The 25,494-nt window shown below is 40.9% G+C and overlaps 3 protein-coding genes across 13 annotated transcripts in view; 2 read left to right on the top strand and 1 right to left on the bottom strand.

Moving 5' to 3' along the window:
* PMS1 (PMS1 homolog 1, mismatch repair system component) overlaps window positions 1-10,297 on the bottom strand; it is a 49,898-nt gene extending 39,601 nt beyond the window's left edge. Inside the window, exons 1-4 of one of the 5 annotated variants that reach the window (XM_087730207.1) lie at window positions 9,617-10,044; window positions 7,787-7,875; window positions 7,113-7,267; window positions 2,050-2,232 (exon numbers count right to left, since the gene is read on the bottom strand). In XM_087730207.1, the coding sequence (XP_087586333.1) occupies window positions 2,050-2,232; window positions 7,113-7,244 (315 nt within the window). In that variant the 5' untranslated portion in view covers window positions 7,245-7,267; window positions 7,787-7,875; window positions 9,617-10,044. Of the gene's footprint in view, window positions 1-2,049; window positions 2,233-7,112; window positions 7,268-7,786; window positions 8,846-9,616; window positions 10,045-10,068; window positions 10,095-10,181 lie in introns of those variants that run through there. The other 4 variants (XM_087730208.1, XM_087730209.1, XM_087730210.1 and 1 more) reach the window with 4 other exon arrangements.
* Window positions 10,133-17,502, top strand: ORMDL1 (ORMDL sphingolipid biosynthesis regulator 1). Of its 4 annotated transcripts, none has more exons than XM_087730218.1 (4): window positions 10,133-10,273; window positions 12,309-12,502; window positions 14,914-15,065; window positions 16,594-17,502. In XM_087730218.1, exons 2-4 carry the CDS (start codon window positions 12,329-12,331, stop codon window positions 16,727-16,729), a joined length of 462 nt encoding a protein of 153 aa, XP_087586344.1. In that variant the 5' UTR covers window positions 10,133-10,273; window positions 12,309-12,328; the 3' UTR covers window positions 16,730-17,502. The 4 variants fall into 4 exon arrangements, with proteins under 4 accessions (XP_087586344.1, XP_087586342.1, XP_087586343.1 ...); XM_087730216.1 differs by having other exon boundaries at window positions 10,151-10,273; window positions 12,322-12,502; XM_087730217.1 differs by lacking the exon at window positions 10,133-10,273 and adding an exon at window positions 10,498-10,649 and having other exon boundaries at window positions 12,322-12,502.
* Window positions 17,503-18,746: 1,244 nt separating this feature from the next.
* OSGEPL1 (O-sialoglycoprotein endopeptidase like 1) lies at window positions 18,747-25,243 on the top strand. 4 transcript variants are annotated; one of them, XM_087730212.1, is made up of 8 exons: window positions 18,748-19,055; window positions 19,223-19,472; window positions 20,117-20,499; window positions 21,410-21,614; window positions 21,698-21,846; window positions 22,388-22,518; window positions 22,646-22,717; window positions 23,821-25,243. In XM_087730212.1, exons 2-8 carry the CDS (start codon window positions 19,391-19,393, stop codon window positions 23,897-23,899), a joined length of 1,101 nt encoding a protein of 366 aa, XP_087586338.1. In that variant the 5' UTR covers window positions 18,748-19,055; window positions 19,223-19,390; the 3' UTR covers window positions 23,900-25,243. The 4 variants fall into 4 exon arrangements, with proteins under 4 accessions (XP_009465294.1, XP_087586338.1, XP_087586339.1 ...); XM_009467019.2 differs by having other exon boundaries at window positions 18,747-19,472; window positions 20,112-20,499; window positions 23,821-25,240; XM_087730213.1 differs by lacking the exons at window positions 18,748-19,055; window positions 19,223-19,472 and adding an exon at window positions 19,499-19,584.
* Window positions 25,244-25,494: the final 251 nt, after the last annotated feature.

The following is a 25,494-nucleotide window of genomic DNA, read 5'->3' as shown; positions in this document are numbered from 1 at the left end:
AGTTCAGAATGAGCTTAGATAAGCTTTGCTACCACTCGTGTTATTTTAGTCACCACAATTACATTTAATTAGTTTATAAAATTTTTCTGCTACAGGTGTTTCTTATAGTCACAGAAACATTCTGCATTATTATTCATTTTTCCATCCATTTAACTAAAAGCCATGCGTTTCTATCACACTAACACACAAAGCATAGCAATCCCTACTACGTACAACACACACTCCTTTATCTTCTAAACACAGGTTAAATAAACAACTAAATCAATTGATAATTTTGCATTTTCATCCATAGGCATACCATGACAACTTCTTAAATTCATGTGAGATTCTACAAACATAACGACTACTGTCAAACAAACCATATATTGTTTTTCCACACCCAAATACATCTAGCAAGCAGTAGTTGCATGTTTTGTAAGATATTAAGGTGATACACAGATTGGCTTTAGAAAGACGAGTCATACACGAGAAGTTCAATAAAACTACAATTCCCTGAGTTCAGGTATCAATATTTTGAACAATAGAGCCACTGTACTTTAACCACCTGAAAGACAAAGGTTATCACTCAGAGAGAGCTTCAGGATATTTTGGTTTATTTTAGTGTCTCATATGAATCATTCAGAGTTCAGCCATGCCTCTGGAGAGAAAAAGCAGTAATTGATTATTGGAAATTACAATATTACAGACCTACTTAAGGGCCAATAGTAAAGTACCTCTTAACTGAAACTTCAGGGGGCAGTTTGGGTAGCCAGAATGCAATTAATGCCAGGAGTATTTAATTAACATAATTACTGATCCAAGGATTAAAGTAATACCTATTAAAGTACTTAATACACTCAGACCACCTCCCATCTCTTATGAAACATACCATAGAGCTGATTAAATGCTCAGAACAGATGGCATCCTGCTCTAACAACTCATTAGAAGTTACCAATGATCGAGGTCTGTCATCATCTGTCAAAACACCAACACTTTTGAAAGCATCTTTGGAAATCTCCATCCAAACACACAACTCACTCCTGCTTAGTGCAAGGTGAACGTAGCCCAAGGTAGCAAGGAGTCAAGCTCTAACATCTCTCCTGACCTCAACAGTTGACAGTTCCACTCAGACACAGACATCAGTATCTTCTAGCAGGATTTAATCCTTGGCAGACTTAGAAAGAAGAATCCAAACTTCACCTTGACACAGCATGAATACAAAAAGGCAGAGCACAATGGAAGAGGTAGATGCTGTGCTCTTAATAGCCTGAACACTTTTCGGATGGTTTTGAACCAACTAACTTACTTTCAGTCAACCAGTTAAATCCTAAATATCAGTACATTGTCAGCCCTCTTAACACAAACATATGGATCAGACTTAGATAGGCCAGGGAGCAAGTTCCCTTGTTTACTCATGCGGACAACAAAGTTTGTGCAACTGCATTCATATACATGTCAAGGAGCAATATGGAGCCCAGCAAGATTCCCTGACTGCTGATCACCTAGATAACATCAAGGCAGAAAAGCTCACCGAACAGTAGCTATGTGGGCCACCAGTTACTTGAAGTGATTTCTCCTGGCCACCATCTGCTGTTCCTCATTTTGATTTACCTTAATTGAAGCAGCAAACTTGGCCATATTCTTAGACATTATATTTGCTGATAACACTAAAGAGGATAAGCCAGTGTTCTAAGGAATCATGTATCTGTACATGTACATATAAGGAATCATGTATCTATAGCCTGATACAAAAGAAAAGGAAACACTAAGCAATCTGTCTCTGACCTATTCTGATTGAGGAAAATAAATAGAGCACTGCTGTAACCAGTATGACAGAAAGGCAGGACCGACGCTAACAAGAAATCCATACTGCTTCCTGACCATACAACATGACTTCCGGGGAGGAGGGGAAAGGCAGCATACACAACGCAAACTGTTCGGAAAACCTATCCCTGGAAGGCTGCTGGAACAATTTAAAGTCTTTGCACTGCTATTTTAATATAACTTTCACAAACACACACAAAGAAACCACAACACAAACAACTAGACACGTTTACAGCAACTTCTCACCTCTGATATGCAGCAAATTGATCCCAAAGCCTCCCCACGGAAACCGTATGTTGTCAACCTTTCAAGGTCCTCAGAAGAGCTTATTTTTGAGGTATAGTGTTTAATTGCCATAACTGGAACATCAGCAACCTTGATTCCATTGCCATTGTCTCTTACTTCTATTTTGTTAAACCCATAATTCTCCTAAAAAAAGAACAAAACATAACGGAGCACTAAAACAACCAAATGAATTAAGATGAAAGTTTGAAGCAGCTAAGGTTACAGCTTCTAGCCATCCAGCTAGAAGTGGGAGCTTTGCTTATTTGGAGAAACTGAGCAACCATTAAATGTCTCTGCTTAAAAAAACAAAACAAAACAAAAAAAAACCACCACAAAACATACAACCAAAAAACCAACACATTAGGGTAGTAGTGATGGTTTCTCTAATTAAATAACATAATTCATACCTTTTGGTTTGGAAACCACACATTAATATAAATACAGTAAAATTAAAACAGGAATTAAGTAAATTTTTTTTTAAACTAGGATGAAATTTGCAAAACCTAAGCTCAGAAAGAGATCTATAGCTGGAAAGTGAAAGACTTTTTCACCTCTTTTCACCTTTCTTTTCTATTTGCTATCATTTTTTTTTTTAAATCACCACAAATGCAGCCCTGCATCCATTAAAGTCAGCGGGCCCTCACTTCGAACTGTTTTCAATTTCGGTCTTGATGTAGGTGATTTCACCACTGCAGTAGTTTTCCTGTCTCTATATTGTGTCTCAGTATACAGAAGCTGAAATTCTAATGGGGGCAAGGCATGAATGGGGAAAGAAATAAGAAAGCTTGTAAAGAGGTACAATACTTTATAGAAAGAAGGAAAGGTTCCTAGAGGCTCTTTTAAAAACAGCTTTCAAGGAAGCAAAATTCAATCTTTGTGATTTACCTTTACATATATGCAATACCTATTATACTGAATTCTGATTTAAATATGTCATTTCAATAAGCACCAGCATAAACAGGGTAAAACTCTGAAAACCCAGGTAATTAGGAAAGCTAAATGAAAGACGAAATTCAGGTTCTATAACATCTCACATCTCAGATAGGTGCAGCAAGCAAATGCTTCCTTCCAGCTACATTGTAATCTGCACATGTAAATCGCATCCAAAAGAATCACAAGCCAGGAAGAGAAAGTAATCAGAGCTGCAGGATCACTAACTAAAACAACTTCTACAGAATCACGCCTGGCTCTTTGAAAAGATTATGACGTAACATACAGAAAAATGTGCTGTAGTGTGTAACACATCTAGGCGACCTTAAAACTGTTTTTGCTTGGAAAGAGTGTCTTGAATGAGTGGCCACCACCACTGATGCTGTACTGACCATGTGATGGTTGCTCACAGAAAGCTGATTGATTAAACAGAACTTTGTTGTCCCATCTGGGCATATACTGAAAACAGTTATGAAAAAATATAATGTACTCCCAGGGTTATTTCTTGACGTAAAAAAAATAATGCAATTAAAACCAAAAGGAAGGTATCTAAAGATATTATCTGTATTCACACATAATCTGCATTAGGAAACATCAAAAGCCTCTGAGGTAGGCACAGAACTATATATGTTTAATTAACTGATACACAGTAGAAATGTAGGCACATTTCACTTTCCGTATTAATGAATGGTGCTAAAGCTATCCTCAGGTGGAAAAACAATGCTTTTGCTAATGTTTGAGTCAACCTGCTACTGGGAAACAAAACAGAACCTAAGCAATACACCTCAACTGAACATAAAAACACATAAGGAGATATAAACAGGAAACCTTCTACCCTGCTACTGTATGCACTAATAAAGGGTTTGAGCATTTTACAATGCACCCCTATTTTCCATTCCAATTTTTACTTCCAGACCACTTAACTGCTTAGGAAAAGTGAGATTTATCTTCTTCAACTTGAACCAAAATGTTACATGAATGATTCTCTATTTCTTTTCTAATATTATTCATTTTTGACTTGCACAGATTTTACTTAAAATATTAAGTGCTTAAACTTTGTATTCTGTAACACCTTCCACCATGCTACATGACCTAAATACTGAGGTCGTGATCCCATGAGATGCCCAAGTTGCTCTACCAGATCGCTGATGCCAAACCATATGGTTCAACTCCCTCCTTTTTTACTCATGACTGCACAGTCCCATCTTTGTTTCAGCTACAGCTCTGTTACTCATGAGAACTCTAAGGCCAATTCAGCTTATTAAACTGGCACAGATAATACACTTTTCTTGCTGGGTTACTTTTCTTTTGCATTAGCAAGATGAATGGATCATGAGAGGCAGAAATGTTTAGCAATGCTGTGCAGATGGATGTAGGACTTTGCTTTTCAGGCAATGAGATGGATCAGGAGTACAGTGGAACCTCACCCCGAGCTAAACTTCCTCTGAGAATGCTATAAGGATCAAAGCTGCCACTTCATGCATTGGGGAAAAAAAAGGTGCAAAAACGAGTGTCTGCCTTTTACAATAGCCGTTTTGGATAATAGTAGTAAACTTGTAGCTAAGATTCGTCCTTCCCGAATCCCAGCTTCACTCCAACTACTAACACAGGCTGTTGCTCATCTTCTCTGTTCATTAAAATATGCAGGTCTCAGTCAGACTGTGCAGATTATTCTCAAAAATTCCTGTTGTTACAGGTCAGTCAGGGAAACTGACAGACTGATGCCCATGGAGTCTCTTTATCCATACACAAGTAATTACATTGCTGCATCAATGGTTTCTAGCATACTTTAACCTGAAGCGAGGACATCGTGTCAAGAATAAAACTGTCATTCTACATATGCTTAATGCACAGCCATGCTACAGAGGCAGCTGACTCCGCTGCCAACAACAAGGCAAGCTCCACCATGTTCATATTGCTAAAAGCAACAAAGCTGAGGTTCAAATTAATAAATAAATACCACTCAACACCTTATAGAAAGGCCACAGTTCAGTTTCTAATCAAATGACTGGCTTTTAATTGTAATTAAAGTAATATCATGTTATCTAAGCTGATGTTTTGCTCAGTGTTGTGTAAAAGCTAGCTGATACACAGTGCAAAGATGCTCAATAACATCACCTCTTGGAGTTTGGTCAATCAAGAAGTTAACAAGAATAAAACACTAGCCAAAGCTTCCCACTACAACTGACCACTGCCACGGTTTCTACCTGAGAACCACTCCACCTGCAGGTTAACTCCTGTCTGTCTGTCTCCAAAAATGTAATTCCTGTCTTTGTTCAGGCAAACTGGGTAACAAGCCTGAATCAATCAGCTAGCTTTCCTAATCCATGCGGAAAAGGTTAAAACAATGAAAGTGCTACAAGTTCCAGGAAAAAAACATCAAGCTGTAAAATAAAATTTCAAAGTTTCTGTGCTCTATTATGCTTTTGAACCAATCCAGAGTTAATGTGGTCATTGAGCTGTATTATGTGGTCAACTTTATTTAAATTTCACACAATAAAAACAGTATTTTCATATAAAAACATTCTTATAACAAAAAATCCCAGAAAAAAAATCCAGTTTTACAGTATTACTGTGTACAGTTGTGTAAAGTGCAGGTTTTCTCTTCTCCCCTAGTACCCACAGAAGAACAATCAGCAAATCTTGTTTACTCACTGACAACCTGTGTCAAGCCAGGTTTGTTTGTTTGTTTTAGAAATACAGTGATTTGGATTCGGCTGAACTCACAAAGAATATAACAGTAGTGCCGATGATTCATGCACTGGAAATGGTTGAAAAGGCACTTTTTAATTGATGTGGGACCTCTCACTATGGAAACAGCTGGTTATTGTACTGTGAAACCCACACCGATTAGAGGGCTTTCTCCTCTGGCTATCTCCATGGCTCTGTATCGTCACTCCAGTAAAAGAGAAAGGGTTTGTTCTAACAGTTTTTGAAGGCTCCAAACCTTCTGTCGACTTCTTGCAGTTATTGATCTGATCTCATATTGCTCACAGGATCTGATTCGGATACCCTTACCCCCAGAACTGTGCACACACTACTCACTTTGGAGTTACTCATGAAGCAAGATACCATGCAGTCTAAATATTGAGAAGATAGAGGTCATCACGGACCATACTGAAGACAGAGTATCTCCAGCTCACTTAAGGCAAATAACAAATAAGCATGTTCCTTGGCATCTGCAGGAAACCTTACTCAGATGGAAAACACTTGAGGCTCATTCAGAAAAGAGAGCAGTGGCATGGACCAAGAGACAAGCAGAAACTGAATTGCCCTCCTAATTAAGAGCATTTGCCTAACACTTAATTCAAGTATGGCTTATACATTCCACTGTTATTTGCAGGAAAGGAAACTGGATGCAATTCTGGATACATCAATTTATACAGACTGTAACAACATACTTTCTTACTAAGTAGGAGATACTGCTACTATGCAGCTGTTGACAAAATACTGCAAAACCAGAAATAATCATGGCAGGAAGAGAAGCTGATCAGTTAGGCATTTTACCCCATTTGGAAAAAAAAGCAAAAGTTCTTTATTATAAGCAATTTTTTTTTTCAGAAACTATCCTTGAGTGATATGCCAACCTTTTTTTAACATCTTATAAAAATTAAATGTTAATAGCCAGAGCTCACCATGCTAATTAGGGACCACATGGTAATTTATATTACAATAACATCTAGCATGGCCATCAACCTTTTCCATCTTCACCTTCCTAACAATATTTTGTAATGAGCATTAAATATGCCTGTCTAGCAGTGAAACTTAAGTCCAACATCTTTTAAAACAAGTTATTAGTCAAAAAAAGTAATCTGTAAGTAGGAAAAGAAGTATTAAAGAAGTTGACAGTTTTTCCCCAGGATACACTCAGGAACACAATTATGCCTTACTGTTTCAGTGGGGCCTCAAAAATGTTAATGGAAACTGATTTTGGACCATTTTTATTTGAGGTTAAAATAGATATGTATAAATATTATTAATATCCTTCCATTCCCCAAACCACGATAGCCTAAAAAATACATTTGCAGTGGAACAACTTTCCTTGCATCTTATTTTACATCCAATTCTTTGTAAGAGAAAGAAAGAGGACTTACCAGTTTAATATCAATATTTGTGGCACTGGCATCCAAGGAATTTTCTATCAGCTCCTTCACCACACTGACAACTGATGTAATCACCTGAGAACTTGAAAGAAGACGAATAGTTTCTGCTGACAGCTGTTTCATAGTGGAATTAAGAGTCAGGGAAACTGCACAGAAAGATAACAGAAAAAGAATTTAAAAGGCACATTACAAATACATATTTCTAAGTAATTGTTTTACAGCAACTTTTAAATGTAAAAGAAACATAACATTGCAGCTGAAGAGTATAATTCTCAAGATACAGTAGGATGCAGCTTCCTCTGCAGTCAATGGGAGTTTGACTTGTGGAAGAAAGAGAGAACACAGAGGTCTAGACTAGAAAACATTACTTTCAGCAGATTAAACTTCTAATGAAAAAAATGTAAGAATTCAGAGATATATTAATCAAAACAGTATCTCACACGTATATAGTCATCTCCTGTAAATTACTATAACACGTGGTTGTGATCTTGCAATTGTAACAGAGAAGACAGACTAGATGGTAACCCAGAGTGCTAGTCAGAAGTGGCTTCTATTTACCCAGCATCGGGTCTAATTCCAGCATTGATGCAAACAAACAGAAATTCTGTTGGGTTTGTTTTGTTTTGTTTTTTTTAAACAAGCTCCTTGTATCATGTTTTCCTTACCTTTAAAATTTCTGAGCTCAGCACTGCTGTGTTGCGTGTACAATTTCTAGTACCCAAAAATTCATGGAAGCAATACGATCTGAAGATAACTGTTTTGGAGTTGGGAAAGAAGTGGGGAGGAAGAACAGTGGTGCTGAGGAAAAAGTTATATTCAATGGCAATGTGATCTGCTAGCAATAATGAGGAAAAAAAAAAAAACCAACAACCTTCTGAATTTCTGAATTATAACCTTGCCTTTCTGATCAGACTTACTGCATGCCCTCAGGCAGGTCACTTTATTTCTGTGTCACTGTATCTTCCACTTGAAAATGGAGATGCCTTATATTATAATAAGCAAATGGAGATTTTTTTTTAATCACTGAAAACACTTACAAAGGGTTATAAAATTCCTGCTGCATTACAGAGACCCTCTACTATGAAGAGATTGTAAGTGGATCTGCAAATTTTTGCATGCATTGCTGTTTAAGTACCCAAGTAGACACAATTAACCAAGCTCCAGGAAAAATCTTTGCTGATCCTTGTAGCATGACACAAGGAACTCAACCACAGTTTTTCATGCATATGAGAAGGGGGGGGAGAAAGACCATTGCTAGACAGCTCTTTGCACCTCAAGAATGGTTCACACTTGGGTTGCTCTCTGTCCTACAAGGAATGTTTCTTCTCTCCACAGCAGCACTCTTTACTGGGTTATGTTACGTAATGTTATTTACATTGAAAGGCAAACAATCCCAGCAGTCCTGGCTTCCCCATCGATTCAGTCCAAGCTATCTGCTGGAGAACACAGACCGGACACTCAGCACCAAGGATATGAGCACGTGCGGAGGAATGGAGCAAACCCAGATTTCCTCCTGACGCAGTCAGGACACAGCGAGGGACTGCGGCCAACACCCCAGAGCACCACTACCCTGGCAGGGTACATGCAGCTGATACAACAATTACAGGACACTTCTCTGCCTCAATATCCTTCTAAAGACTGCTACTCTTTAAACATAAAAGACAAAGCAAAAACATGGTTACTTGGGAAAAAAAAGGTACAGTGTTTTGAAGAGGAAGCAGCATTAAAACTTCTCTAAGAACATCTACAAAGAGGTTTTCTCTTTATACTTGTTATTTACATTCCAAAGGGAGTTTGCCTTTCAGATGTGGTAAAAAGATCTGACAAATCAGTTTTCTACCAGACAAACTGGGAAAGAAGTGGAACACGGGAAGATGCGCTGTTGAAGACACACCAATATTAATCATCTACACGCATTTGGGAAGGCAGGTTTCCTCACGCATTCATGCACTATACAGGACTCCCGTGGCAACTGCTTCATGATTTACTAATGACAAGTGCTAGATCGGAGCTAGGTATCTTTATCAGAAGAGACTGACTAAGACAAGGGAGGGTCTTAAAACAAAAACGTTGCAGATCCCAAAGACAAATTTTCTATGAGGTGTGACTGATGCAGGCCGTTTGGGAGAGGAACCAGCTCCCTGTGTCTTCCCCTTCCCTGGACCCAAACCATAGTATTTTCTGTGTCTGAGCACTATCACCAATGTAGCCCTTCCACCCCTCTGAACGAAGCCAGACACCCCTGCAACGGGGGCTCTCTGAACAGCTGTAACGCTGCACACCATCAGGTAAACTGCGAACAAAACTCCTTACACTTCACAGTCGCAGCCTCACAGATTTCTGAAGCAACACCCAAACCCCACTCCAACAGCCACCTTTCTTCAGAGACCACCAGCACACGTACTCAGGTAATTCTTCAGTGCAAGAGAAGAAAAAAAAAAAAAAAAGGAGGAAAGCTGCAGATAAAACCTGCAGACTGTCACCCTTGAGTTTACCTAAACCCACACGAACGGTCCCGAGTTCTCGGTTCTGCTTTTCATTACCAAAAGCCCGGGGTGCCGCGCCGAAACGACGCGGGCAGCCGCACCCCTCAGCGCGGTGAGGGGAGGCGAGGGCAGCCACCGCCGCGAGGGACGCGTGGCTCCCGCCCCGGCCAGCGGGCCTCGCTCCCCGCCAGGGCCCGGCCCCACTTCGGGGCCGCCGCGCCCCGCCAGGCCCAGGCCCAGGCCTAGGCCCAGGCCCGTCCCGCGCAGCCCGGAGCAGCAGCGGTTCCCGCCGCGGTGCCGCCAGCTGCCCGGGGGAAGCAGCGTCCCCGCCCCAGCCGGGGCCTCAGGGGAGGCAGCGGCGGCAGCGGCGTTTCCCGCTCCGCTCCCCTGCGCTGCGCCGCCCCGCTCCCCTCCACCCTCCCCGGGAGCCCGCCCCACGCAGCGCCCCGGGGCCGCACTACCTGCGCGTCCGCGGCGCCCCCGCTCCCGCCGCCGCCGCTCCTGTGGGCGGTGCGGGCGGCCCCGCCCCTCCCCTCGCGGCAACCCTGCCCACAGGGCAGCCGCCGGGCTCTACCTGCGGCCGGCGGCCCCTGCTGCGCTCCTGCTCCTCGGCGGCCGCGGCCACAGCGCGGCCGGCGACGCTCGGGCCGGCGGGTCTCCGGAAAGGTGGGGCCGCGCTCGGGAGGCGGAGGGCGGGAAGGCGGGCCGGGCTGCCGCCGCCGCCACTGCTGCTGCTGCTCCTGCTGCCGCCGGCTGCGCGCCGGTGCTTGCCAGCAGGCCCCGGGGCGACCGGCGGCTGCTGCCAGGCCCAGCCCTGAGGCGAGCGGCGGGGCCCGGCGGGCCGGGGCGGCGGGAGGGGGTCGTCTGCCGGGAGCCCGCACGCTGCGTGGCCGGGAAGGGAAGCGGCTCGCCGGGGAGGCCGCGGCTCCTGGGGGGGCGACCTGCGGCGGGTCTGCGGGCACGGCGTCCCGCGTCTTTCGTGCGTCTGGGCTCCTGGCGATGAGGAGAGAGACCAAACAGGGGTACAGCGACCTGAGAGAAGGTGTGCATCTGATTAGGCAAGAAACGTGAGGAAGAGATAGGAAGAGATGGTAGGCTGTGTCAGGAGGTATGTCTAGGTACTCGCTCTCCTGCGGTGCTGCATCCCAGGGAGGGAGAAACCATTGCACCTCGCCCGTCTCGGGTAATGCGTTCCCTGCACCTGCACGTTTGGAAATACTTTGCAACAGGTATTGATTAAAATCAGCACTGCCCCGGTTCAGTTTCAGGTTCATTGCATCTATTTTTATTCTACAGCCTACTGTTAATAGTGCAAAATACTTGGGCATTAACAGTTAGCTTGGGCATTAACACTAAGCAAGGATAAAACCCAAACTTCATACCAAAAGCGAACTATTTTTGCTGATTAAGCAATGCTTTTGTAGGCTGAAGTTAGAAGGAAGTTCAAACGTCTTAATCACAGTGCCATAAACGAATCTAAATAGTCTTACAGATCACGTGAGTATGAAGTATGCAATGAAATTTTTTTAATTACCATTACAGATTTTAGTACAACAGGAAGAGAGTGTCGCCTCCAGTAAGTTCTCCCGAATAAATCAGCGTTATGAAATTGTTCTGTGTATCTCTGAGTATGTCTGTCACTTAGAAAACTTTTGAACTTTTTGGCTAATTTCAGCCAGATTTGAAAGACGGAAATGTCTGTCTGAAAACTAACAGATGGGGAGAGGAGGAAAATCTGAAATCTGCACTCTGCTGCAAGAAAAGCAGGCATAAATTAGTCCTTATTCGTTCTTTCTAGCAGTAGGTGGCTGGGCAATTGGTATAGGGCAACGAAGCTGGTGAAGGGTCTAGAACACATGTCCTATGGGGAGTGGCTGAGGGAGCTGGGGTGGTTTAGTCTGGAGAAGAGGAGGCTGAGGGGAGACCCTATGGCTCTCTACAACTACCTGAAAGGAGGTTGTAGCGAGGTGGGGGTTGGTCTCTTCTCCCTAGTAACAAGCAATAGGACAAGAGGGAATGACCTCAAGTTGTGCCAGGGCAGGTTTAGGTTGGATGTTAGGAAAAGCTTCTTCACCAAGAGGGTAGTCAGGCATTGGAACAGGCTGCCCAGGGAAGTGGTTGAGTCCCCATCCCTGGAGGTATTTAAAGGACGGGTAGGTGTGGTGCTCGAGGACACGGTTTAGTGGTGGACTTGGCAGTGCTAGGTTAATGGTTGGACTCGATGATCTTAAGGGTCTTTTCCAGCCTTAACAATTCTATGATTATATATGCAGAATTCTTCATTAGCCATTACATGGATGAGAAACAGGAGGAAAATTGTCTGATATGGAAAGTGAAAAAGAACTGCGGATATTGTCGTGGATGGAGAAAGGAGTTTAGAGCACAAAAGTTACAAAGCTTGGTTTCGTACAGGTTTGCAACTTCAGCTTCTAAGCAGCACAGCTTACTATTTTTTTTTTTAAATGTCTCTTCTGTAGGAGGCTTGTGGGCTTTATTTGTTTGGGCTTTTTTAGAAAAGCAGTCCCCAACAGCCCTTTTGTACTGACTTCTCTATAAACCATACTTTGAAGATCTTAAGGTACATCTTCGCTTATGCACTGTGTTCCTTCCAGACCTGCTTATTTAAAACAGCGTTTTCCCAAATTCAAAAATTGCATATGTGAAGTACTTCTCTGTAACAGTAGTCTCAATCTTCAAACAGTTCTGTTTTATAGGGTAAAAATGAACGTAGGAGTTGCCCACAGCGAGGTAAATCCAAACACGCGGGTGATGAACAGTCGTGGAATGTGGCTGACCTACGCACTCGGAGTCAGCATGCTGCACATTGTCTTGCTCAGCATTCCTTTCTTTAGCGTCCCTGTTGCCTGGACTTTAACAAATGTGATTCACAACCTGGTAAGTACCTTCTCTTGTAACAAAATTTGAAAAATTGTTCATACATATTTATTTTTAGTAGCAGGAGAAGAGAGAAATAGCTAGGCTGTATGGATAATGAAATCCAGCTAGCCAAAACACCACCTCTGCTTGGCTTATCCACTATTAAATGAGTTGGCTGTTTTTGGGTGGAGGAGTGATACACAATCACTTTGGGTTTAAGCACAAAAGACATGAAATATTTCTTACATATTTTATGTATTCTTTTAAAAGGCATTTAATTAAGCTAGAATCTTGCAAACATAAAATCATCATGCCAACTGACTTTTACAGTGTTTTGTATATTATTAGTGAGCTGTGCTGAATCCATAAAATATATTACATTTTTAATGCTTGAATATTATCTACTAATGTTTCTACATAAATCTGTTAGTATCTCAAAATGTTTAATTTCAGCACTTTACCTGTTTCCTTGGACAGAAACATTTGTGTTCTTTTTCTTCTGCCTTTGATTTGTGGTCAAGCTAGATAAATTTTAGCTCAGAATAACTTTAGCATACAACTTTGTCGCTATACCTGACATAAGAAAAATCTTATTTGAAAGCAGTGGGGAAAAAACTGGACTGCCTTGACCCAGGCCCTGAAACCATTTGTTATTCAGTGGATTGTGATTTGCATGATGGCCTTTGTATGCAAAAGGATTTGAAAGCTGAAGACGTTAAGAATCTTTCTGCCTCCTCTCCCCAGGACGATATAATTTTGTTGTCATCATTTAAAGTAATGCAAGTATGTATATTGGTCCTGCCAAGCTTAGAGAAAAGAGGGCCATAATCCAGCAATTTACATCATACTTGAGATTTTCTAACTCAGCTTTCTAAGATTAACAGCAAAGAAGTCTTGACAAAAAGACAGCTTCTTCCTTATTTAGGAAAATGATAGTTCACTTTAAAGACTGAGGTTGGATAATGTCCTCTAGAATACTGTAAAAATTTTTTTTTTTATTCAAGCTTTTTTTTTTTTTGTAGCTAGGTTTAAAACTAATAGTGGGATTGTAAGCATCAGAGCATTTTGTACGTTATCTTTGACAGCATCAGACATGCCCGATTTTGGAAGATGTTGGCAGAGACGCATATTACTAAATATTTCCCAAGGGCCTTACTGAATTCATTGCAAGTAGCTATAATGACAACAGACATGAGAGCATGCACTGGCAAGTAGTTTTCTAGTGGAACACTAGAAGATGAGTATAAACTGCACTTTTGGATATTTCAGCATTTGAATAGCACTTTTTTGGAAACAAATCCTTGAGTTGTTGACAAACAATAAAATCTTGGATTTCCGTTAATGTAAAACTCTTAGCTGACCTTGAAAGCATTTTTGATGGTCCTTTCCACAAGTACCAGTGTGAAAGGAAATGTGTAGTAAGCATTTGGATCTGTCCTAAAAGTGTCTTTTTGGTTAAGTTATTAAAGCTGAGATGCTGCAAACATCATGAATTGAAGCATTAATTAAGCAAATTAATTCTCTTAGGTTAATAGGCCTCTGGTCAGGGGGCAGTTTAGTGGAAGATGATGTGAAGTGACTTGCTCAAGTTTCACCTCCTTCATAAGAATTCAGAAGAAATGTGATTTTTCTATATAAAGCTTTCTATAACAATTTCTGTGTGTGCATAAGAAATGAACACACCTGAAAGAAAGAAAATGGAAGTCTTTGATATTTTCTGATAGACACTTTTGCTTGGAGTCGGTGTGCTCTCTTTCATAGAAGACAAATGTTTGCTAAAACTGGAAGAGGGTGAACTCCCCGGTCTGATTGATCTTTGGGCCCAAATTGATCTTTCAGAACAGACCAGACATGGCATGCTCCCATCAAATAGAAACAACAGCAAAGAACAGTCCAGTGTGGTTAAGGAGAAGCAGCGAAGAGATGGACAGATGGTATTCAACAGATTGCTGGTAGTCAGCTTCTAAGTATTTGAAGCTACTGGGGGGCTGAGAAAGCTTTCAAAAGTTCTTGTAATATTGCCAGTATTCAAAGATAGATTTTTTGCTTTGTGCAAACTCTACCTCATAACTTATTTAACACTGTCTTAGGAAAGCAGTAATATGAATTGGCAGCCCTAAGCTTGTTACAGTGCTTGTTAAAATTCTGTTGATTTTATGGAGTTTTTGCCATCTAATGTAGAAAGACAGGGCAGTGATTCGGATGTCACATAGATGGTGGCTTTAATTCTGACTGTGCCACTGACTGCACAACCTCGGGCAAATCACTCTTGTTTCTTCCTTCCTCTTCTATAATTTGTCATTACAGGCTAGCAGCATTTCTGGGTGAGAATTCATTTACTCTTTTTTTTACAATGCATTGAACAAGGTAACGGTTATTAAAAAAAAACAGCTAAAAGTGCCACTGTATTCGCTTTTTGTTTTCCCTAGGGAATGTATGTGTTTTTGCATGCAGTAAAGGGAACTCCTTTTGAAACACCTGATCAGGGGAAAGCTAGGCTACTAACACACTGGGAGCAACTGGATTATGGAGTACAATTTACATCTTCAAGAAAATTCTTCACAATCTCTCCTATAATTCTGTGAGTTCAAAACTGTATTATGGATTAATTGAATCATAAACCCATGATTTCAAAAGCTGCAACCAGATGAGTTGCAGTTTACATCCTAAAAGCATTTTCTCTCTTTTTTTTTTTTTTTTTGCTTGCTTGTTTGTTTGTTTCTACATCACAGAGGTAGGGAGTACATATTTATAGGCCATATAATCAACGATCTTTCTTACTGCAGCTTTCAACACTAATTCACATACTGAAGTCAAAGTTTGTAAACAGTTATTAACAGGGCGGGCTTTAAAGATTAGAAAGGTTATGAGGAAAATGTACTGTTAACTCTTGAAGTTCTTTAAGAGATTGTGTAGTCATAAATACTGAAAATCTAAACTAATTGCCTTTAGTGTGTGCACATGACAGCATTTATTAACGATTTTGCAGCTTGTGAGTTACGAGGAGTGTGGCAGTCCTCACTGAATGGGGTCCAGGATTTTGCATGTTGGTTTTGCTTTGTACAGATGGTCTTCTGTTTACACTAGTTACGTAAATAGATGAGAAATTGTATGCCACCTGTCTCTGTTGACAAAAGTATGATTGTGTAACTAAAGGAAATCAGATACATATTTAATATCCAACTCTAAAAAGTCACTCTTTTTTTCCCTTAAGGAAGTTGTCCACTTGCATGGCAGGGTGTGGGGAGGGGGGGGGAAGGGAAGATCCTGCATCATGTTTAGAAAGTTGGTTCACAAAGGGTAGAAACTGAAAAACTATATGTAACTCCTCAAAAAAATCCTCTCTTTCTTCAAAGATAGCTTCCCACTTTCCACTGGGAATTTTGTATTCATAACACTTGCATATGGTTCTCTTCATGCACTAATAATGCGTAAGTAGCTGAATAAACATCTCCATTTTACTGGGGATAAAACAAAACCCCAACAATCTGATAGCCTCATTTCTGTGGCTAGTTTTTGCAAAGAAAGAGAAGAAATTATTGTGTCAAAGCATAAAGAAGTTGGTAGTGAATTGGATTTTCTGAGGCACAGTTCCTTATTCTTCCAGTTGAACAGGTTGTGGACTAGCTTAAAAGAAAAATGTGCTGGGAATGTCTGCCAGATGGGAAGCATTTTAAAATCATGCCAATCATGGATGTGCTCAGCATAGATGATTTTTGCCCTGAAAAATGTCAGATGCTTTGTCACTGAGCTTACTAGGGTAGCAGAACTGCGAGTATTTTGGTAACCATTTAAAACCTGTGTCACAAATCAGGCTTGTAGCTGCAGAAGTCAGAGGCTCCAACTTGAGTGCCAGGGAGCAATGCTGGAGGAAAATACTAGCCGAGAGTTGCTTTTTAGCATCTTGAGAAGTATGGGAAGAAGAGACTTAGTCCATAATTTTGCTGTAGATGTTCTAGAACCTCAGGTGAGATTTAATACAGGAATAGATCGGTTGTTAATCAGTAAAATATGACTGGTTACTAAAACACTTTTTTCAACTATGTTTTGTTTGTTTATTTTTTAGACAAGGGTTTTAGCAGCTAAGCTTGCTCCCTTTTCTCCCGCAGGTACTTCCTGGCAAGTTTCTACACAAAGTATGATCCAACACACTTTATCCTCAACACAACCTCTCTCCTGACGGTGCTTATCCCCAAGCTGCCACAGCTGCATGGCGTTCGAATCTTTGGCATCAATAAATACTAAGCAGAAGGTTTGACACTGACTGCCCCTGACATGGCTACTGGTGCTCCCCAGGTGAAGGAAACGAGTAGTCTGCTGTGCCGTGTATCTAATCATATTCAATGATGAGAGATGCTTTTACATCTGAGATACGATTCCTACTTCCTGCAGCATTGTCTGGGATGAAAGTTGAGTTTATAAGAAGATACCTTCAAATACTTAAATGTGAATTGGAAACCTCTAGAAGAAAGATTTCCATGAAGAACTGGGCAGGCCCAGCTCTCAAGTGTAATCACCACTAAGACTGTATGTATCCCTGGCTGATGCAAGGGACTTGTAAGGAAGGTGCGAGTAGCAGTTGAAATGGAGAGTGACATTTCACAAATACCCAGCCAACCATAATGCAAATGGTAACTTTACGTATAAATCCAGGATCCTCAATGCCAAGGACTGGTGAGGCCGCATTTCTTAGATTAACTGGAAGTAGCTAGTTCCTGCTGTATGGGTTGTCGGTGGTTGTACTTGTTACTGCATTGTAAAAGTTTGTCTCACAGTAAATACTGTGACAGCTAGCATAAACTGATGGTGTAATTCATGCCTTATCTGTTCTTGTGATTTTTCTGTCACAAAGACTGAAGAAAGTCCTTAACTGTCACCTCAGGGGATTTCTACGTCAACTTGATAGCTCAGTTTATGTATGCTTTTACAAGTTGCTACTGTTGTGTTTATTTCATTTTGCTTACCAGGATACTGACTTTTCTGTGTGTAAATGGGACATCCTGAAAAATTGAAATTTCTTTTACGGTGTGGATTTTTGACAGTTTTCTCTGATACCTGACTGACGGGGTTGTTTTTCGGTAGTTGAGAGGCCTGTGGTGGTGGGGGAAGAGGTTGCTGCTGTTGCAGGAGAAGCAGCTCCATTGCAGAGCAACAATGTCAGAGCACATAGGAGAGACTCTGTAGGTCATAAGTTAGAATAGAAGCCAAACCAGAAGTAGGTGAATAGGCAAATCACATGGACTAACTGTATGCTTTTGCAGAAAAAGGTATAGATAATTTGCATGTCTTGGAAACGTGGAGGAATGCTGTGTTTTAAGGGTACCGTGTAGTACGGAGTAATCTTGTATATAAACGGCTCTGGAAGTAGAGTGAAGGAGGTACATCTAGAGCTCTGAGCACTTATTTCTCTATTTTGGAAAAAGGATGAATTTTGAAGTCCACTGTATGTCTTCCAGTCAAAACTGGCGCAGATGTAATAGAAGACTCATTTAAGACTTGATTTACATTTTAGTTGCAGTGACAGCCAGTGAGCTGGAAAAAAAATGAGAAAAATAAAAAAAGACAAGCCCACAGTGACAAACTTCTTTTCTTGCTAAGAGAATTTTCTGGCAATTTATTGATAAAGATGCTGTTTAAGAAGAAAAAAAAAAAAAGGTAATGAGTTACGATTTTTTTTTTTCCCCAGCAATCGGACGTAATTGTGTTATTCGTACAGAAAGTGATAACTGGCTAATTTTTAAATAGTGACCGTCACAAGGCTATGAAAATCGCTGTTTTGCGTACAAGTGTCAAGGATCTTCAGATGCGGACCGGGCGCAGGGCGGTGGTGACGCCGGTGACGGGGCAGGGCTGCCTCTGGGCAGCGGTACAAAGCCCTTGACTTGCGGGAGTAAAAGCGCTGGCCCTGGCACGGCTGCCTTTTCCTTTCGCCCTGCCGGGGAGGCAGGGCCGCGGCGCCCACGACGACCGGCCCGGGGGCAACCCGGCCCGGGGGCAACCCCGCCCGCTGCTGCCGGCCGCTGGCCCCGCTCCGCGCCTGCGCCGGCCCCGGGGGCGGTGCCGCGGGACCCACGCCCCGTGACCCGCCGGGGCCGGGCCTGACCCGCGGCGGCGGTGCCGCCCGGCTGCGCGGGAGGGCGCCGGGCCGGGCCCGGCGGTAGGGAGGCGGGCGGGCGTCCCCGGGCCCCGCTGGCCGCGTCCCCCCGCGGGGCGGCGGCGTGCGGCTGGGAAAAGGGGAGGGCGAGGGGCCGGAGGCGGCGGTCAGGCGCCAGGGCGGCGGGGCGGGTGAGGGGCGGCCCGGCCGCAGCGGGGGGCCGGGGCGCACCTTCGGCCGGCAGCGGCGGTTCCGCCGGCCCGTTGAGGACGGCAGTAAGCCGTCGGCGATGAAACAGCCGAGAGGACACTCGGAGACGCATGTGCTGACGGCTGGGGGTGGCACCGTGCAGCGGGGGCCGCACGGCGGCTCTGCTGCGGGTCCCGGGTTTGCTGCGGTTGGGGTCCGCCGCTCCGGACTGCGGGAAGCGCCGTGCGCAGCAGGCGTGGGTGGCAGCTCCCTTGAGGCGTGAGTAAGGTAAAGCAGAGACCATTAGCCCCCAACCCTTACATTGTTGTTTTTTTTTTCTTAGGGTCTTGAACATCATGTGTGGTCATTCGTAACTTTAAAAGTAAAACCGCCTCTTCAGAAAATCAAACCAGAGCACGTGCTTGAAAACCCTCCAGTAATGATAAACTGTACAGTTCTGTTCTAGACGTAACTACCAGATAGATTTTTAACAATGAACAGCATTGCCAAAAGCCTTTTGAAATCAGTTAAACGTGGCCAGGCTGCGTGGCTGAGAAGCAGCTCTGCTCTCGCTGGAAAACAGCATCTTCGGAAACTCGTCCTGGGAATAGAGACGAGCTGCGATGACACCGGCGCGGCGGTGGTGGACGATGCCGGCACCGTTCTGGGAGAAGCGCTGCACTGTCAGAAGGAAGTCCATTTACAGTGAGAATATACTTCTCTTGGGGCTTTTGCCTTAACAACGATTTTATTGTTATTCTTACTTGTAATATCATCCGTATAAAAAGTCTTCTCCAGAAAACTCGGGGAGAAGTGGGTAGGTGTAAAGACCTGTCTCTTGGGCCACACCACATTTTGCTTGAGATATTACTAAGGGTGAGGAGAGAAATGCTGTGTGTTTAACAAGTTTCCTCCAGTATTGTCTTTCAAAAAGAGATTACTTGTCTAGCTTGAATTAAAGATGAAATCATTGTTACTGTTAAAACCACCAAATGTCTCAAATTTTTTAAGGGAAAATTAATCAAATATAGGCATTGGTGGCTAAGTACGTGAACTGACAAGTGAGGGGTTGTGAATATTAAGTTACAGTCATTGTTTCGGAGCAGCATTGAGATACGTTTAAGAGGTATGTGTACCAAAAAAGGGCAAGTTACATCCTTTCCTGTCCTCCCAGTGATAATTATGCTCTCTTCACTGCATAGATGCCCTTTACACTAAACAAGGCATTTGAGAATGTACTAAGGAAACAGGCAGGATATGGCAAGATTAAGAGGTGTTTAAAATCTATTTTTATGCCATTCTATCTGTTACCAAATACGAATGTATTGTAATTCTTTTCACTAGAGCAGGTGGAATAATTCCTGTGGTGGCACAGCAACTTCACCGAGAAAACATTGAGCAAGTAGTAAAAGAAGCGCTTAGCGTCAGCGGAGTTTCTGTACGTGAACTTGCAGCTATTGCAACTACAGTAAAACCAGGACTCGCACTAAGCCTGGAAGTGGGGCTGCAGTACAGCCTGAACTTGGTGAACAGGTACCAGAAGCCGTTTATCCCCATTCATCACATGGAGGCTCACGCACTGACCGTCAGGCTGATGCATCACGTGGAATTTCCTTTCTTAGTCCTTTTACTTTCTGGAGGCCACTGCATCTTGGCAGTAGCACAAGGAGTTTCAGATTTCCTTCTGCTCGGACAGTCCATAGATATAGCACCGGGTGACATGCTGGATAAGGTAATACTTCCTTACATAAGTGAATCTAGGTTTTTTTTTTTGTTTTGTTTTTATTGCAGTTATACTACAGAATGGTAGTATTATCATCAGCCCGAGGACAGTAATACAGTGCGATATGAGCTTTACTTAACTTTTTTTTCCTATTTTGAAATACCATAGATTTAAGACACGAGAGGCTGTTAAAAATCTGTGCGTAGCATCAGTTGTAACGTATGCAAATTAATTGTATTTTTAGCAAATAGACAACATAACCAAAACTGGTGTTCAAAGGTTCATTGACACCCATTGTACAAATGAGTTGTATGAATTTGAAAAGATTGGTAGTGATACTTTAAAGGATACCGTCAGGTTTAAAACAATACATATGAAAATATTTCTTACCAGTTTTTTTGCACAGTTTGAAAAGCCTGGTTTGGCTTTCAGAATCTAAGTTTTCTGGGTCACTGAGTACAATCTGTAAAATTGATCACTTAACAGTTTTGTTCTCAAACACAAGCAGAGTTTTTAAACAATATTTGTGTGTATTCATTAAAAAAGTGGGGGATTGAGTGGAATCAGAAAGGGGATTGTTGAAAGTTGAAACCAACTTTGTTCCTGTTTATCTGGTAATACAGTGTGGCGGTCCGTGTCTATTTCCTATAGCATACAAATTTGGTAATTAATGTTTCCTGCAAAATTTGTTGATCCTCATGTTTGCCTAAATTGTTCTAGAATTGCATTTCTAATTACTCTAGAAAAAAAAACCACAGCCGGCATATGTCTTGTCCTTATTGTGCCCTGTTCGTCATTGCATGTTGGATTGGATTTTGTGGTGTCTAATTTTACTCCACGGACTACAATACAGCGATGCAGTTACAGGAGGAATTAATTTAGCTCTCTGTTCTGAGTCTGTTGTTTATTATCTCCTTAGGTAGCAAGAAGACTCTCTTTAAGAAAGCACCCAGAGTGCCACAGCATGGCTGGAGGGAAGGCGATAGAGCACTTGGCTCAAACTGGAAACCGGCAACAGCACACATTCCGACTTCCCATGCAACAGTATCGCAACTGTGATTTTTCTTTTTCTGGACTTCAGAACCTTGTCAATAAAGCCATTATACAAAAAGAAAAAGAAGAAGGTATTTTGAAACAAAGTCAGATATAAACCATGTTTTTGATGACCTATACTTGGGAAAACCCATTTGATCATACATTTTTATAGGTATTCAAGAAGGTGAGATCCTGTCCTGTGTTAAGGATATTGCTGCTGCTGTACAGCATGCAGTGGCTGTTCATATTATCCAGCGGACATATCGAGCCATGCTGTTCTGCATAAAAAATAGCATATTATCACCAAAAAATGCAACTTTGGTGGGTATACTTTTTTTTTTTTTTTCCTTTTTATATTTGACTGTATAACATCATTTGAAGATGCAGGTGCCTTGTTATACTTTCTCCCTTGACAGGTGAGGAAGATGTCAGTATGTATTACATTGTTAAAATATCAGGATTAAAGTAATAGTCATATAAATATTTACAATAAAGTCTTTCATAGTTTGGTTTTAAGCTAGAAAGAGATATTCTTACCATCTAATCTGACCTTCCATAAAAATTTAGGCCACATAATTTGACCTAGTGCTCCAGAACACTTGACGCCCGCGAACACTTGATAGCTGTTCTAGCTATAACATGCTTTTATTCAGGAATCTCTTTTAGCATGATAAGCTCACTTACCATGCTCTTTCCTGATACGTTTTCATCTTCAAAGATAGGTTTTAATCTTGAAATGTGTTATTTATTGCTGTCTTCAGAACTTCATCTGATAACCTTTTTTTAAATAGGATGTTAGTTGAGTGTGACCCATCAGTACTTTTGTGTTAATGCCTTTTTTTCTTTTTGAATCTGCTGTCAGGTTGTATCAGGAGGAGTTGCAAGTAATCAGTATATCCGAAAAGGTCTACAGACGTTGGCAGATGCAAATGATTTTGCTCTTCTGTGTCCTCCTCCAAGACTGTGCACTGATAATGGTGTTATGATTGCATGGTAAGAGTTGTTTCTATAATGTTCTTTAAAAGTTGACATCAGAATCAAGAACTTCTGTTTATTGTGACTGAACCGTATACACAGATAGTTATGACATACATTTTTACATAATTGCTTTCTTGCTTAGGAATGGCATTGAAAGGTTACGTGCAGGACTTGGTGTTTTACATAGTACTGATGGCATCCGCTATGAGCCAAAGTAAGTGACTCCATTCACTTTTTAATTCTTCACTTATTCACTATGGTTAATGAAAGTGGAAGGAGGTGTAGACTAGAAAGAGTAGCAGAAGCTGATGAGGAGTGTCTTTGCAGTGCATATAAGCTTTAAAAGTTACCAGCACTTCCTTTTCAACGTAGTTATGAAATATAAATTATCATGTCTGGAATTTATGTTTGTTTTGGCTCAGAAACTTAAATTACCATACATGATAACAGTTCTATGTATTTTCCTATTACCATTGTGGTACGGGAAAATTGGAGCAAGTTAAGCTGTAATACACTCCCCCTAGCTTCTCAGTCACTGTAGACATAAATCAAAATGCTCCAAGTCAAACTGCGTATTTGTGATGCGCGATCAATTAAAAAAAAGAATTTGACGTACATCATCTGATAATACTTTTTTTTTTTTTTTTTAATGACTTGTTAGGGAAGACTTGTTCTATGGATTTAAGTGGATCTTAGGCTGAAGGCCAAACAAAGTTCTAGTATTTCAGAAGTACCAGTTGGTCTTAAACTAGAAATTTTTTTCAGGTTTTTCCCCTTTCCAATTCCAGGAAAACAGACTTGTAAGGTCTCAGGACAGAAAAAATTGCTTTATAATTTTCACATGTAAAATTCTAAAATACTCTTCTTCAAATATAACTTGCTTTATCTATCTCAGTGAATAAAATACTAAGTTTTATTTGCTGTAGACGATATATTCCTTAAGATTATCACATAAAGAGATACCTGTGAATCTCTAGTGTGTCTTGCATTCATCAGAGAGATGTAAAATGAATTATCAAATAAAATCATAATCTAAATAAAACAATGTCCCCAAAAGATGGCTTTGAAATCACAACAATGTTTCCCCAAGTTTGGAATGGCTACAAATGCACACATCTCCTCAATGTGAAGGTGTTTCTAGGTGAAGCTTCAGTTGGACCATTTTAGTGGTCACGTAGTCTTACAGTGTAGGGGAATCTGCAAAAAGACCATGACTCCCATGCTCATTGTAAAGAAGGTCTGTGAATCTGCACATCCGTGTGATACGGCAATAATGTTATTTATTTTTAATAAATACATCATTTTATTATTTCCTAGAGCTCCCCTTGGAATTGATATTTCAAAAAGAGTTGAAGAAGATTCCATCAAGGTGCCAAAACTAAGAAAGAAAATATGATGGTTGGCGTTTTAAAAAGTAACTTAGTAAATACAACTATAAATTGATTAATAAAAACTGTTTCAATGCTGTTACGTTTACTGACAGTACTTGGTTTACAAGTGTTGAAAAATCACCTGTCAGAAATAAACGCTGTGTGGTATCACCAAAATGACTCCACTTACTGTTCCACAAATGTCTAAGAGTTCTAGGTATTAAAACGGTAACAAAAAAAATTAAAAGTGCACTTTCTAATAAAAATAAATTTACACAAATGAAAATATCTCCATTGTTTGCATTTTATAATTTATAATAAGGTTTATATAATGTATACTATATATACTTATAATTTAATGATATAATTCGTATAAGGTTTATAATTTACACTACGTTAAAAAAAATTCCTACCTTCCATAACTGAAAAGTTACAGAAAGTGAACACAGGAGAGCACAGATTGAGAAGATCTCAAGGTGTTAGCTGTGCCAGTACAACTGAATTTCAGCAATACCTAATTTTCTGCTGCTGGTGTGAGAAGCCTATTCTTACTTATTCAAAATTAAAATTTTGGGGTATAGGGCTAGTGCCTCCTGATTTTCTCTTTTTTTTTTTTTTTTTTTTTTTTTTATAAACAGCTCAGTAAAGCTAATCACAGTGTGAGCGAGCTGTTAAGACGCAAGTTCTGAGTTTTGATGTGAATAATGGGTTATTTGACCTTGCCTTTTGATAATCAATAACACATGCTTTTACATTATTATTCATGGCAATGGTATTTACTAGAATAAATACTTCGAGTATTAAGCACCTCTTCAGTAAGTTTTCTAATTCATAATGCATATGTTTAAAATTTCCTTCATTTAAATACAAACAAGTTATTGTGATTTGTGGGACAGTTACAAACAGGCAAACAAGTTGCCTGTTTTTTCAATTTGTTTTAATTTTTTTTTTTAACTCAAGGGCAAGATGTAACAAATTAATAAGGTATGTGCTTCTCCAGTACTTAATTTTTGGAAGAAGGTTAAGATCCCTCATTGAACAGAAAGCATTGGAAGAGTACATAGGATTTACATTTTGTTACCTAGCATTTCTGGAGTCTCATTTTCATGGGGTTTCAACTACAAGTAATTTATCTTTTGGTAAAGTAATTTATCTGTATCATTAAGTAGTTTATCTTCTTGGTAAAGTAATACATAATTTAATAAATTTAACTATCAATCACATTTCATATGCCCTATCCAGCAGTATGTTTATACATGTGTGTCACTGATTTCAACATAGATGAAAGACTGGAATTTGTGAAACTAACAGTGAGCAAAACCTTTTTTCCTCTGTATTACACCTAATCTGTCAACTATCCCAGTTTTTAGTGCTGGTCATACCTTCCTTGCGATCAACAAGCCAGTCAGTCTCGCTGCTCAAAAGTCTCTCCCTGCTTCCAAACCTTCTGACCACTGAGGAGGAAAAAAATCCCTAAAGAGCTGTGTTTTGTGATGCAATGAATGCTGACAAAATGCAATACAGATTTCCCATCGGGGACCCAGCCTGATGAACTGGAAGCAGCGTGGTTCCAGCAGGTCTCAAGCCTCCCAAAACTACTGCTGGTTGGACCAGAGAGCTT

The sequence above is a fragment of the Nipponia nippon genome, unplaced genomic scaffold, assembly GCF_047370975.1.
Source record: "Nipponia nippon isolate SJK-2023a ecotype South Korea unplaced genomic scaffold, ASM4737097v1 scaffold_5, whole genome shotgun sequence".
NCBI classification, from domain to species: Eukaryota; Metazoa; Chordata; class Aves; order Pelecaniformes; family Threskiornithidae; genus Nipponia; species Nipponia nippon.
Note: the sequence above shows the minus strand (reverse complement) of the source record. Positions and strands in the feature narration are given on the sequence as shown.